The sequence below is a fragment of the Lampris incognitus genome, chromosome 1 (genome assembly GCF_029633865.1).
Source record: "Lampris incognitus isolate fLamInc1 chromosome 1, fLamInc1.hap2, whole genome shotgun sequence".
Taxonomy (NCBI): domain Eukaryota; kingdom Metazoa; phylum Chordata; class Actinopteri; order Lampriformes; family Lampridae; genus Lampris; species Lampris incognitus.
In genome coordinates, this window is record NC_079211.1 from 28937482 (window position 1) to 28952745 (window position 15264).

General features: G+C 47.7%; 1 protein-coding gene across 1 annotated transcript in view; it reads left to right on the top strand.

Annotated features, from left to right (window-relative positions):
• The window catches only part of gpc3 (glypican 3), a 139888-nt gene that overhangs the window by 107808 nt on the left and 16816 nt on the right, over positions 1–15264 (top strand). The window contains exon 7 of the mRNA XM_056277264.1: positions 8023–8209. Coding sequence (XP_056133239.1) covers positions 8023–8209 — 187 coding nt within the window. The remainder of the gene's footprint in view (positions 1–8022; positions 8210–15264) is intronic.

The window sequence follows — 15264 nt, forward strand, 5'->3', positions numbered from 1 at the left end:
GGAGGCTATTGGTGAGGGACAGTGTGTCCGTATTACATTCAACATACATGATCCGTTTGTTTTGTATTAGTCCTCTAACTTCATGTTAACTCGACACCCGAGGAACTTTGGCTCCTTAAATTTCAGATTCCAACCAGCAACTACCCAAGACCCTCTCCTCTCCAACCCCCCCACATTCACCCCCGCCGTCTGGGAGGTCAGACAGAGCATGTGAGGGCTCTTTTCTTTCCAATTAGTCTGCCTGTTAATGAGGCCCAAGCAGCCTTCATACCCCCTTCATACCTCCACCTCTCCATCCAACCCTCCATTTCTCCCCTTTTACCCATCCCCTCCTCTCTTCCCCCAAACCTTGAGGCCCAAACCAGAGTTGCCATTCTCTCTCTCTCGCGCGCGTGTTCTCTCTCCCCTCCCAATCTACCCCCTTGCTCACTCACACACTACCCCCCCCACCCCCGAGTGTAATTATCACACAGCCAGCTTATAAAAACCCTGCTGCCCAAACTAGGGACCCACCTCCCTCTTCTTCAGCCCCCAACCAAGAACCGCAGCAAACGCTGTCTCTACCTGTCTGTCTCTGCATGAGCAGCAGCACCGACTAAGTTTGGCTTTTAATCCAGTCTCAGTTATACAGCTGCATTGTAGATGCCCCGCTTTTCTTCTGTTAAAAGAGTTGTGAGAGCACTGTGATGTTGACAGCTGAGCTCTCCCTGGTGCGTTCCAGCTGTTTCTAAGCAGTTGGTGCCGCTGCAGTTTGTGATCTCATCTGCACATCCCGGGCCTGTTGTGACTCGCAGAGTGACGTGTTGCAGCATTACAGGAGTATCTCCCCCCCATTCCCTCCCCATTCTCCCCTCCTGAAAAGGTCGGGGGTCACACTTCCTGTTTCCTGTCTCTGCTGGGTCATCAGAGGGTCTCCCTTGCGAGGGTCAGAGACCTCCTCTGTTCCTGCTCTGCCTTTTGTTTGAGGCGGTGGTGCGCCGAGGGGCAGAGAGGAATGAGGCTCCCCTCCGGACCTGTCAATGTGTTAACACTCCCAAACTTTATCATTCTCCCCCATATGTTCTCCTCCTTTTCATCTTGCTCTACCCTACTTTTTTTTAATTTCCATCACTGGCTCTTTTTTTTCTTCTGTTTTCATTCCCTGCTCTGTCACCCTCACTTTCTCGCTCACTTGCTCGCTGTCTTCTTTTCCATTCCTTTCTCTCGCTCTCTCTCGCTCTCTCTCTCGCTCTCTCTCTCCTATTCAGACAGCCTCTCTCCGTCTCACGCTCTGCATGCTAAGCTGCTAGTCAGTGGCAGTGCTAATGCAAACAGCCCTGGGAGTGGAGTAAACACAGACCTGCCCGGGCCGCTTTCGTACGGTTTCACCCATCCAGCTGGCAGCCGGCTCGCGGTAGGTGTGATCACGGGATGCACAGCGACGGTCTGCTGATGCCAGGAGGGAGCGTTCCTCGCCAACACATGACTCTGGGAACCATGGCGATAACGTGTAACGCAGATGAGCCATGGACAAGAAGAGACTGTCTGAGAGCAGTAATCTGATTTAGCATCCAGCAGTCGGTGCAGGATTGGGACTTTCTGAACTATCAAAACCCGTGCAGACAATCAGGCTCATTCATGGACATAAGTCAAGATTTCCATTCGGTTATCCTGAAAAAAGAGAAGAGCTTGAAAAAAACTGTTGTCGTACCAGAGACATTTATGTGCGAGGTAAATTGACATTCTGTGTGCCTCTGTCAGAGCTCATCTTTGATGGACTCAACAGAGAGCACACTGTTACACTTATCATCCACCCCCCAAATTATGTTTAGGAGAATGATCAATGATTCATATCACCAGGTATCTTAAATCATTGCACCACGTACAGACATCTTGGTTCACTTTGACTAAATTATCTAGCCGAGGCACAAAATCGAACTGGCAAAATCTGGAAAAAAAAAGCCCAGATAAGATTTAAACCCAAACTCGAGGAATCTGGCAATATCCTAATTGGGTTTGGTCTAATAGGTGGCATGGACAAACAGCCAGTTTGTCACAGGACTTGATGGCTCCTTGTTGTTTCCTGTGTGTCATCCCAACTGGAATCAACATTAGGAAATTATTATTGTCTGCATTAACTGTCTGAGGCCGAGCTGCCGCTGCATGATATACACTACTGCAGACTGACAGAGAAGGAGCCCTGGGGGAGGGGAGGAAAGAAAAAAAAGAAAGAGGAGGAAGGAAGAATGAGAGAGTGCAGGTCCCCCTCCCACCCTCTTTTCTTTACACATCAAATTCAATAAAAGTTGAGTAATGAGTTTGGGCCTGTGTCGTATGGACGCCGCTCGGCCTGTCGGCATGCTGAGGAGCTTTCTGTGACTCACTCAGTGGAAATGTGCCTCCTGTTGTCACTCTCTCTCTCTCGCTCACTCGCTAGCTCTCTCTCTCTCTCTCTCCATCTATCTGTTTTTACACGCACATACACACACACACACACACACACACACACACACACACACACCCATCTACTTAGTTTCTCCTGTAGCTACATACACCGTGTAACACACAGCATGGGGCTGCAAACTTAATATGTGTCCTTGCTGTTCTGCTTGGTGTGCATGGGGGGACTAGGTAGAAGGACCATCTGTTTTCTTCATTAATCAAAAACAAAGCACTTTATTCAAAAGTTGTGCGTTTTAATTTAATTCACCCATGTCAAGGAGAGCAAGGTATGACTCAATTATCTGCCACTTTAATAACAAATAAGATGAAAGAAACACACCCTGTGGTTTCTGAGAGCTGGGAACCATTACTGAAAACGGCAGAAATGACCAAGATTAAAGTGACTCTAAAACTGCTTCGAGCTCAACAATACTTCGAGTCACAGCATCACACTTCAACACCTACAATCAATAATCAATACAGTTACTTTTGTTACCAGGAGTTCTGATTTTCATCAAGATGTCATCAAGATGGCGCCATGGACGGTCACCTCGGTTCTGCGCTCTCTTGTACTTTTTCTGTTTTTGTTTATTTAATTTATACTCTCCACACCACTGCACTTTATCACCTCTTATTTCACCTGTATATAGTCAGTCAGTGGCACCAGCAGCCGTAATCCTGTACGCTCCGTGCGTACATTTTTTTATGATTTTATTCGTACCTAAAGCCACTTACGCCGTTTGACACAAATACATTTGAAGGCCGATGATTGGTGTTAATGTCATTGGCTAATAGTACGCGGTGCGTACAGGATTATGGCTGCCAGCGCCACTGTGTCAATCCTTGTGTCTATATCTGAAAATTGTTGTATTTTGTGTTGTTATTCCATTGAGAGAGCTACGAAACCGGAGTCATATTCCATGTATGTGCAGACCTACATGGCCAATAAACATGATTCTGATTCTGATATGATAGTTAGTTTGGTGCACAGCAGATGGACAGCATCCTTGCGTTCGAACAGCAACAATGATAGCCATCAGCACTAGTGTCTGACAGCAAATATCTTGGCTTTTGTACTTGAACATACTTCAGACATTGGTCGTTTGGGAAGAGACATAAGTTGTGCAGATGTGTTGTGTTGAGGCGTTGGTAGAAACGTTGTGAGTGGCAGATTGTGTCTGGGCCTAGTTAGGACGACAAGTCCAGACACGTCCTGACTCAGGGAGAGGAGGACATAACACGGAGCCTGATCCCAATCACGCTCACAACAATCCCTTCTTTTTCCCTACGCGCTCTCTCTTGCTCTCCATCTCTCTCTCCTTCGCTCGCTCTCTATCTCTCTGCATCACTCATTTTCTCTCCTTTTACACCCCTTGTATCGCTCATTCACTTGACTTTTATGTCTTCTCATTCATCATCACGTTTTATGGTATTCTTCGCTCGCTGATTTATGTGTCCATAAAATGTGACCAATTTAACATGTCCAAATGTGAAAAATGCAAATGTGTCCACACCAAGCATGCAGCAAAGCTGCAGGGATATTTGATATCGACGCTACAAGACATGTATTTAACTCGAGTTGCTGCAGGTTGATTTTTAGTGCCACAGGTCGACCGGTGGCAGTGCTTTGGTTGCACAGTTGCAGCTGTCGTGTTGAACAGTGACCCTGTGTGGAGTTCATGTCATGTGTGGGAGGCAGTGACAGACTTGTGGTTTCTGTGTCTCTGTCTGGGCTGGCCTGCATTGAGCAATCCGCCACATGTTTGGGCTTTGTGTGTAGCCTTTGAGCCAGTGTTTCCCTGGTGTGACTTGTGCTTTTGTGTAAATGGGAGGTGAGCCTTGTGGCCTGTGGGATGCCTAGCCACGCTGATTACACGTTCCACGACCTTTTGCTCTGCCCAGCTGTCTTGTGAAGCCAGCAGCCCAATGCTGCAGCTTTCCAAGCACAGAAAGTGAGGGGGAGCAGATTACCGCCATTAATGGGGAACATACTGAGTATCTCACAAAAGCATCTCTTAATTGTTTCCTCTCTGCTTCCTTTTTCCATTTTTATTGCAGAGGATTTCAGCTCATAGCAACTTGAGGTTTCTCCCTCTTGTGGTAAACATGGAGGCTCTTGTGTGATCACACTGTGGCTCCACCGTGCCAAGAGCGCAGCATCACTTTAGACACAAACACCCCCCTCCCCGTGCGTAACCACAGCCGTGGAAGGGGCAGCCAGCCAGCGGGTTAAAGCCACAGCACCCTGTCACATTGCCTCCGGGAGAGAGGCACTGCCCCTGCCACCCTCCTATAGAGAGGTGCCACAGCTCAGTGCTGCACGTACCTAGCAGACTTTTGCTTGCATTCTTTAATATCCATTTCCACTTTTATTCACTGACTCACGTTTTCTCGGGCCAGCTTTTGTGCTCCTTGGTGTGGACTGGTCGCGCCGTTGCACCCTTTGGCCAAGAGCTGGGTTATGTATCGCTGTAAACACTTAAACATTTTTTGATTTTGATTTTAAAAGCACTCATATGCTTAGTATTTACTCCTTTGAACATTAGCATACAGTGCCTCAGATGACAGTGTTTCTGAGAATGTGCTGCAGAGGGTCGGTGTGCATGCTGGCAGGTGGTCAGTTACACATGGCAGCTTTCACCGTGTGCTCTAAACATGGGCTCTCAACAGTTGCTGGCAATGTTTTTTCCCGCTTAGCCACACTTTTTTTTTTTTAGGTTTTGTTCTAAAATACCTCCAACCATTTCTTGCTTTCCCTCCTTTACGAGTGTTTGTGATCCGTCTTTTTTTGCCTTTAATTTGCTTGTGGGACGCCCCTCCCCTCCCTGCATCTCACTCAGCTGCTGGGATACAGACCCTGAGAAGGAATTTAAGGACCTCTGTAAATGTGTGGAGGGCTCTTCTGCACACTGACAAACTTGAGTCCATGTTTAACAAAAACATTCAGTACATTAGAATCCCATTACTCACGGGGGGAACAAGGAGAGGGGAGCTCATAGAAATGTGTTTTATTAGACCTCTGTAAATAACAGCATTTTACCATGGCACCAGAGGGCTGTGTTTCCTCACAAGGTGGCACTGTGTTAGACATGCTCTGCATACTCCTCACACGATGTCGAACATAAAATTCACATTTTAGCCGAGGGTGGTCGGAGAGAGCCCACGGCAGAAGTAAAACTGGTCCTGTGGATCAGCCATCAAGTCTATGAATCACTGTTTGTCCATCCCTTGGCCCAAGTGACCGGGCCTTTAGAAATGTTGTGGTCATCGGGCATGTATGGTCTCAATGTTGGGATATGAATAGAGGTTTGTTGGGCAGCTCACGTCGGAATCAAGGTGTTGTCTGTTCCTTCTCTAAACTTTAGAGTTTGTGTCACTTGTAAATCCCAGATTGACTAGTTTGTGTATGTGGGCAAGGGAAGGGAACAGGGTTGTTTATCTTCAAACCGACGTAATTCTTTGATTATCTCTCTCTCCCTCTCTCTCTCTCTCTCCCTCTCTTGCTCTCTCTCTTGCACACACACACACACACACACACACACACACACACACACACACACACACACACACACACACACACACACACACACACACACAAAGTCTGACCCAAGCCAGACATCCCGTCCAGACCGATGTCTGATACAGCTGACCCAAAACAAGGTCCATATGAGCTCAATTTTCTGCCACAGACAGCCAAGCAACTAACAACAACAACAACAACAAAAAATGCATGCTGACGTACACAGAAAGGGAGGAAATCAGTTAAAAAACAAACAAACAAACAAACAAAGGAGTTAGAATGGGAAGATGAAAGCAGGGTTAAAGGGAATGGCCGTTGGAATTTAGCACATCTGTTGGCTTGGCAGGGCTCTCCATCATGTGCAGTGTTGTGGAGGTTGAGGGATGGTCAGAGAGCAGCCTTTGAGTCCAAGTCTGCTCACTTGTGTTGTACCACTGAAATGAAGGAAAGCATTTCTAATATCATAAAGTTGTCTCTCATATGTCTTTGATGCTGTAAAGCAATGCAAGTAAATCACTGTATTCCATCATAACCGGAGTATCAAGTGTCCGCTGGATGTTTTCTTCCGAGTTGTTTTCATACTCTACACAATTTTGGGAAGTCAGTGTGCAATTATGGATGATGAACTTTGTCTATGACTTTTCCAACCCCCACCCATTTAACGTTGGTCAAGAGGAATTCAGAGACTCTTAAAAAGCGAATTAGCAGTTCTCGGAAACTGGTAAATTATTTACAAGTTGATTAGTTTACCGCAGTTCACGATAAACACAATTCCAGTGTGTGTTGCTCAAAACATTACAAGCTTCTGTAAGACTCTGAGAAAATATCTGTAGAGAATGTACAGCTGTAATAACAGCCCTGAAGCCAGATTAAATTAAAATGCTGTGGCAAATTAAATTATCACTGTGCCAACTCATCTTCCATCAGATGACTGATACGGAGGTGACACTGAGTCAGAAAATCCACCACCCCTGCCTGCGTAAGTTGTTGCTGTCTTTACAAATTAACGTTCATATCGCAAGCCTAATAGAGTTCAATCCATTGACCTTCAATTTTATCCAGCTATTTCATTTCTAACACGCTTGTTAATTGCAATATTCACAGCAGTGAATTCTCTTTTGTGATGCATTTTTTTATGCAAGTTAGGTCTCAAAGTCGCCTTCAGTGTTGTGTGGTGTTTCTCCAGCCAAGCTGCCACTCAACACAATGTCTGCAAGGGGCTTCCCGGTAGCATAGCGGTCTATTCTCTTGCCTACCAACACGGGGGTCACCAGTTCGAATCCCCATGTTGCCTCAGGCTTGTTCGGGCGTCCCTACAGAGACAATTGGCCGTGTCTGCGGGTGGGAAGCCAGATGTGGGTATGTGTCCTGGTCACTGCACTAGCGCCTCCTCTGGTCGGTCGGGGCGCCTGTTTGGGGGGGGGGACTGGGGGAATAGCGTGATTCTCCCACGTGCTACATCCCCCTGGCGAAACTCCTCACTGTAAGGTGAAAAGAAGCGGCTGGCGATTTCACATACATCGGAGGAGGCATGTGGTAGTCTGCAGACCTCCCTGGATCAGCAGAGGGGGTGGAGCAGTGACCGGGACGGCTCGGAAGAGTGGGGTAATTTGCCGGATACAATTGGGGAGAAAAAGGGGGTGGGGGGGGGCGGAGTCAATGTTTCCAAGTAATAACACAATCACACCAGAGGATTCTGACCAAGGGACTGTGCTCCTACCAATAAATTACATTGAGCAACTGCCACAACGCTTTGGATGACTCACATCTGGAGAAAAATAACATTACTGGCACAGATAACAACACTGTTTATCCGCATGGTGATTATTCTTAGATTTTGGTAAACACCAACCCCTTTTGATCTTACCAAGTCTTTTCTCTGGAATTTCCCTGTTATTTTCTTTTATAATGCAGAATATGCTTTCATCATGAGCACTTTATTTTTCAGTCTTCACACAACTTCTTCACACAACGCCATTGAGACACATGCACAGGCCAACCGCAGAAGGATTAAGTGCACGGTTAAGGTCACAGAGTGTTTTAATGTCATTTCCCTCAACCGCTTCCTGTTTGTCTCACAGCTGCTGCAGCTGGTGACGATGACCAAGAAGCACTGGAGAGCGCGGTCACGTGGAGGGGTAGTGGACGGATGGAGCAACGAGGAGGAAGAGGGTTTCGGGAGCGGTGACTGCGATGATGAGGATGAGTGCACTGGCGTGTCAGGGCTGGGGCCACCACCGCGACGCAAAAGGCTACGCATCTTTGCCGGTCAGGCACTCAGCACACACATGCACGCACACACACACACACACATACGCGCGCACACACACAAACACACACACACACACACCTCCTGCCTTTATATATATATGTCACTTTCAAACACATCAATCTAATTGTGGTTTTGTCTCTCAAAATAAACTTTAATTGCTACTTAGCTGGTTTGAAATGAGGTGTTGCATTGGCATCAATAACATCAAATTAAAATAACTTTATGAAATGGACTGTGAAAACATGAAACATGTTAAGACAAGCTTTTACCTTGCTACCTTTGTGAATTTTAACTCCTAAACTGACACAATTCATTTTAAGATTGGAAAACTGAGTTCCAAAAGTTTACCTCTTCTTCTGTGGTGACTCCAAACACACCCGTCACAGTCCAAACACAGGCTGTGGGCAGAACAGGAGGATGTTTACATGACTACTGTACATGTTGACACCACCATGACACTATGCAGTGGGAGATGTGAGACTTCCTCAGGTAGCTGCCTCACCTCAGCCTCTTGACCTTCATGCTGTCAATCCCCCAGACCCCACCGAAACTGACAGACGTGCACTTTCGAAAGCCAAACAAGGAACAAATGAAGCTACAAACTGTTGGAATAAAGGAAACCAAACAGAGAAGATGGGGAAAAACAGTCAGGGAACAGAAACAAGACAGCTTAACTCACCGACACAAAGCCGGTGCAGCTGAGCAAACATGGCAGAAGGAGTAGTCCTCCTGTCAGGGTTGTGTTGGGAGGGAATCGGGTTCAGCAGACAGGGAGTGAAACCTAGAACCCGGGGTTAATGCAGGAATCCTGCAGGTCCAACACTTCCTGCAGGTCGGGCCGTGAGAGTCTGATGCCCTTCCTTCTTTACTCCTCTTAGGCAACCTACCCCAATATGTCAACTATAATCAACATTTTATCTTAACATATAATTCCCTGCAGTTTACACACTTCAGATGGCTCAGACAACGGGGACTAAATTGTGCACTGCTCTTTTTGCTATCAGACTTCTATCTTGCACTCAATGTGTCCTCAATTTTCCATTATCTACTCTGTGAATTACCAGATTAGATGTTCACATTCTTTGTATGTTTGTGTGTGTGCGCGCGCGCGTGTGTGTGTGTCTGTGTGTGCGCACATGTGCATGTGTGTCTGTTTGCGCCTATTTGCACATGAGTCAGCAACGTTTGCAGACCTTGAAGCGTCTCTGCTCATTGGCAAGCACAGAGATAGCTGCTGATAGCCTGCGATGACCTAGTAAAATGCTGACCTTGCATGACCCGTCATCCCGTTTTGGTCAAACGGGGCTGGGGTTCAAAGGTCACGTTACAGAGCAGAAGGCCTAATGGGCTGCCTGTCTGTGCCTGGTGTTCTGAGATGGACGAGACAGATCTGGTTTCACAAAGCCTTCAGAGAGGAGCGGTGGTCTGGCAGAACACAGCCAACCCCACTCACCTCAGTCCCCAGGGCCTGGGAAAGGTGACAGTGCTGACAACAACAAGGTGCAGACAGGACACAGGCAGGGTCCAGACCCCCTTCTACATCATAGCTGTCAACCTGCTGACCACAGAGTGGATGTTTCAAATCATCTCCCATGATTGATCTGTCCTCGCTCCTTCTCAACACAGATTCCATAGTCTAGTCACTGCTAACACAAGTCACACCATACCAATCCAATCTACAGCACAGCACAGCACACCAGACCACGATCCTATCCACACATGCTCAAACAGGCATACACATGAACAGGAACACACACGCACACACACACACACAAACACACACACCCTGATTTCCATACTAGCCAATGGAATTCCACAGCATACATTCCCCAGAGCATTCCAGGCCAGGGCAGCTATTCCAGGACAGGGGCTGTGTCGTGTGTCCATCCATCCCCCCACCCCCCAGCCAGACAACACAGCCTGACAGGGAGGCAGGATCAGACATGGCCCAGAACTCAATTGGTAAACAGTCAACTGATCACCACCACTGTGACCTCAATTATGATCTGTGTGCACGAGTGCTGTGATATTTTTGAACGTGGTATGTAAATGCATGTAATAATAAGGGTGTGTGCATTGTATTTGTGCACAGCAATGTGTCGTCGTGTGTGTGTTCCATAGCAACAGCCTGTGATGCCACACAAATGCACTTTGACAATGATGAGGGCTCACCTGCACTTCTATAGGTTTGCACACACCTGGTCTCAGATTGGTCTTTGTGCAAAAGAAAGAGCCATGGCCCAGCTTCCCATGAACCCACTAACCTGTTGCTTTGGAAGCTGCCTTCACTTCTTTCCTTTTCTCACTTCTCTGTCCCTCGAATTGCTTCTCATCTGCCAGAAAATTTGAGAAAACATGATTTTGTAATGTCAGTGCTAAACCAAACCCTTTCAACTGTAGGAGTGGCAGAGGGCAAACTTTCTGGAATATCACGATACAAAAAAATGCTAAAATCAAATTTAGATATTGTTCATTAGTCTAGCATCAAATATTACAATCTTATTCTCATTAAAACAAGAGAATGAATGTGCCTGTCGGGTTTCCAGTGCAGGTTCACCTACTTCAAGGTTTTTTTGTGAACATATGAAAGAAGAGTGATGACACCTTTATTATCTAAATCATTTCAGTTGATTCAAGACAATTCTTAGAGCTAATTTAATGATCTCATCTCACATACTTTTTTTGAAAAATATGATTTGAAGACATAATACTAGAACAAATGACTTGTTAAAAAACATTTTTTGATGTGTTGTATTGTCAAAGCTGTGTTGTCTGTTGAGCTGCATGGGTCCTTTGCTCTGCACCTTACCATATCAACATGTGAACAGACATCTTGTTCTGTTTCTGCACTCAGACATTCACCTTGAGCACTTCAAAGAAAAGTTGTTTTTGGGAAGCTCTTGAGCTTTTTTGTCTGTGCCAACGTTTAGCAAAATACAAAGTGGAAATATTGCTATGTGAAACACGCAACTTACCACTAGAAATTGGGCTGGGCTCAGCTTCCAGGTTTGCCGCAAATTTTATGGATGTTAAAAAGGACTGAGTGAATGATGGAGAAAGGGTGAACGAATGGGAGGAAAAAACAGGAGCAATAAACAAAAACACCGTGTCATAGATACGAAGCACAACTTTTGTGGGCAGAATGACGAGGGATCATCATTTTAAGTTTGTAATTTGAAGTAGGCCTAGTACTGACTGCACATTTTCATCCCCCCCCCTTTTTTTTCTCCTCAATTGTACCTGGCCAATCATCCTGCTCTCTGAGCTGTCCCGGTCGCTGTTCCACCCCCTCTGCCAATCCGAGGAGGGCTGCAGACTAGAACATGCCTCCTCCAATACATGTGGAGTCGCCAGCTGCTTCTTTTCACCTGACAGTGAGGAGTTTCACCAGGAGTACGTAGCACGTGGGAGGATCACGCTATTCCCCTCAGTTACCCCTCCCCCCCAAAGAGGTGCCCCAACAGACCAGAGGAGGCGCTAGTACAGTGACCAGGACACATACCCACATCCGGCTTCCCATCCGCAGACACGGTCAATTGTGTGTGTAGGGATGCCTGACCAAGCCAGAGGTAACATGGGTATTCGAACGGGTGATCCCCATATTGGTAGGCAACGGAATAGACCATTATACTACCTGGACGCCCGCCCTGACTGCACATTTTTAAATGAGCAGCTAACGTTACATATTCTTTATATAATATCCTGATTGGACACTTCACATTAACATGGTAAAGAAGATGCTGTTGTAGTGGGCTTAATGGGCTGATGGACATAATTCACCATAGCCTGTCATTTGTTGTGTAGTTCAGCATGTGCAGTTATGTATGTGACTTTTTGTGTTGACTTGCTCACTTTAAGAGCTCAGTGCATAGCCATGTTAATGTGGCGACATTATGGCTAATTTGGTTTTCAGTGCTTTGTTGTGTGGGCACCGCCATTGTGTGTTTTGGTTTGTTAGTTAGCGTAGTAAAAAATGACATACGTGTTTGTGTAGTCAAAGGGAGAAGTTGTTTGTTTCTGTTTTCTTGCCACTTCCACACTGGTGACCCCACTTTCTACTGGACATGTCCATAGAAGTTCTCTTCACGAACATGTCGATGAATGCAGTTTCGCTCAAGCTATAGAAGCTCTGGGAAACACAAACCATGGCCTGGTTTGCTCAGACAGAAGTGCAGTTCACACTCAGCTCATCGCCGATGCCACAAAGTATTATTTATGTCGTTGCAGCACTGAGCAGCTCAACAGCGACCAGGGTCATAAGTATCCTTGAGGACCCTCCAGAGCAAGGCAAATAGGAGGCGCTGAAGGCATGCCTGCTCGAGACTTTTGGCCTCACTGAAGCCGAGTGCACTTATCAGCTCTTCTCTCTGTGTGGCCTGGGTGACTCAAAGCCTTCTGAACTGATGGACAGCATTAGGTCTTCTGGGAAACCACAGGCTGTGTTTCCTCTTCATTGAATTGTTCATGCAACAGCTACCAACACGGGTATGTGCAGCTTTGGCTAACACAGCCACAAAGGTCTACCGTGCTCTGCCCAAGGAAGCCAACAAGTTTTTCTCCCCCAGCCAGCAATGCTGCATGCTTGTGCTGGACCCGGCCCAAGTCAACTCATTGCCACCAGGGTACACAGCGGTCGTCTCCACCACAGCAACAGCTATTCAACAGCAGCTGCGGCAGTGGCAGCAGCAGTGGTCCACCGGCCTGAGTGTTTTCCATGTGCAGTTTGGATCTAAAGCCAATAAGTGTCACTCTACATGTAGCTTAAGCGTGGAGGGAAACGCCAGGACTGGCACTCAGTAGTGGCCATGAGTGTCGGCCGAGCAAACACACTGCTGTTCACCCACAACGCCATCTCCGGGCAATGGTTTCTGTGTGACATGGGTGTTCAATGGAGCATTCTGCCCGCATCTAGAGTGGACATGCTGGCTGACAGACATGAACCCCCCCCCCTTCCCCCGGAACCATCAACAGCAGTCCCATCCACACTTATGGCACCCAGCACATGGAGCTGTGTTTCAGGGGACAGCATTTCAGTTGGGAGTTTGTCACGGCAAAAGCGATTGTCCCTCTCTTCAGCACGGATTTCCTGTGCGCCTGTGGACTGTTGGTGGACATCAAAAATCACCGCCTGATAGACGCTGTAACCTTCTGCTTATACGCGTGTACACTTGGCAGAGCGGACTTCACTGGACTGTCTAGTTTGCTCTCAGCTGTGGACAAGTTTCTTTGCCTCCTCATCAATTTCCCGAGCCTGACACAGCCCACCTTCTCATCATCCACTGCCAAGCAAGGGGTGGAACACCATGTCTCCACCACCGGCCCACCTGTCTATGCCCAGGTCCAGTGCCTCGACCCAGCCAAGCTCTCCATTGCCAAGGCTGAGATTGAGAAAATGGAGCACCTCGGCATCATTTGCTGCTCCAACAGTCCGTGGGCTTCACCCCTCTGCATTGCTCCAAAGCCTGGCAGTGGGTGGCGCCCATGCAGCAATTACTGCCTGCTCAATGATGCATTGACATCTGACTGCTACCCAGTTCTGCACATCCAGGACTTTTCCACCCGCCTGGTGAGAAATATCATCTTCTCAAAAGTGGACCTCATCCATGGCTACCACCAGGTGCCTGTCTACCCGGTGGACGTCCCCGAAACTGAGTTGATCACCTCGTTTGGCCTTCCAGCACATCATGGACTCTGTGCTGTGTGACCTGCCTTTCCTATTTTTCTACCTGGATGAGATCCTCATCGCCAGTACCTCCAGGGCAGAGTATGTCTTATACCTGCGGATTCTCTTCAAGTGGCTCATCCAGCATGTCCTCATTATCAACCCGGCCAAGTGCCAGTTCGGACAGACTACCATCGACTTCCTCAGACACTGTATCACTAAGGATGGGCAGTCCCCCTCCTGTCGAAGGTGGACACCATCACAAACTTTCCATGTCCACTTATGAGGTCCCCGCAGGAGTTTCTGGGCATGGTTAACTTTTACTGTTTCATTCCCTGAGCTGCTCAACTCATGTGGCCTCTTTACAAAGGCCACAAAGCACGCCATGGACTGGTCCACAGAGAGGGACAAGCTGTTTGCAGACACCAAGATTGCTCTGGCTAATGCAGCAATGCTGGCACAACTGTCATCCAAGGCTTCAGTCGGCATTACTGTGGATGCTTTGGAGTATGCAGTTGGCGCAGTGCATGAACAGTAGGTGACCTGTGCCTGGGAGCCACTTGATTTCTTCAGCCAACAGCTGCACCCCAGTGAACAGAAATACAGCACCTCCATCCTCTACCTTGCCATCTGACACTGCCCTGCTGGAGGCCCCGCAGTTCATGGCATTTGTGGAACACAAACCGCTAACATTTGCTATGGCTAATGTAGCTGAGCCATGGTCCGCCCACCAGCAGCAATAGCTATCCTTCATCTCGGAGTTCACCATGGACATACAACATGTTGGCAAAAACAACCTTGTCACCGACTGCCTTTCCTGGGCCTTCACAGGGGCTGTCCACTTGGGGCTTGACTATGCCCACATGGCAGATGATCAGGCCTCTGACCTGAACATGCAGGCTTAAAGGGCGGCTGTCACAGAACTGCATTTAGAGAAAGTGGTTTTCGACGATGCTGGCACTATGCTCCTGTGTGAAGTCTCCATGGGTCAGCCCTGGCCCCTCGTTCCCACCTGTGGAGACGATGGGTGTTCGATGCTGTCACTGGCCTTTCACACCCAGTCTGATGGTGGCCAAGTCCATCTGGCACAGGCACAAAAAGGATGTGAGAGACTGGGCTGACACCTGCATGGAGTGCCGGTGCGCTGCCACACCAAAGCCCCACTAGCGCAGTTCTTGGTGCCCAAAAAGAGGTTTGACCAAGTTAACGTGGATCTGGTGGGCCCCCTACCTCCCTCCTATGGTTTCATATACCTCATCACCATGGTGGACAGGGCAACTCGATGGCCGGGAGCTGTCTCATTGTCCTCGAAAATGTCCACCGAGGTAGCTCGGTCATTCATTAGAATTTGGGTCACCCGGTTCAGCACCTCATCTGACCTCTCCTCCG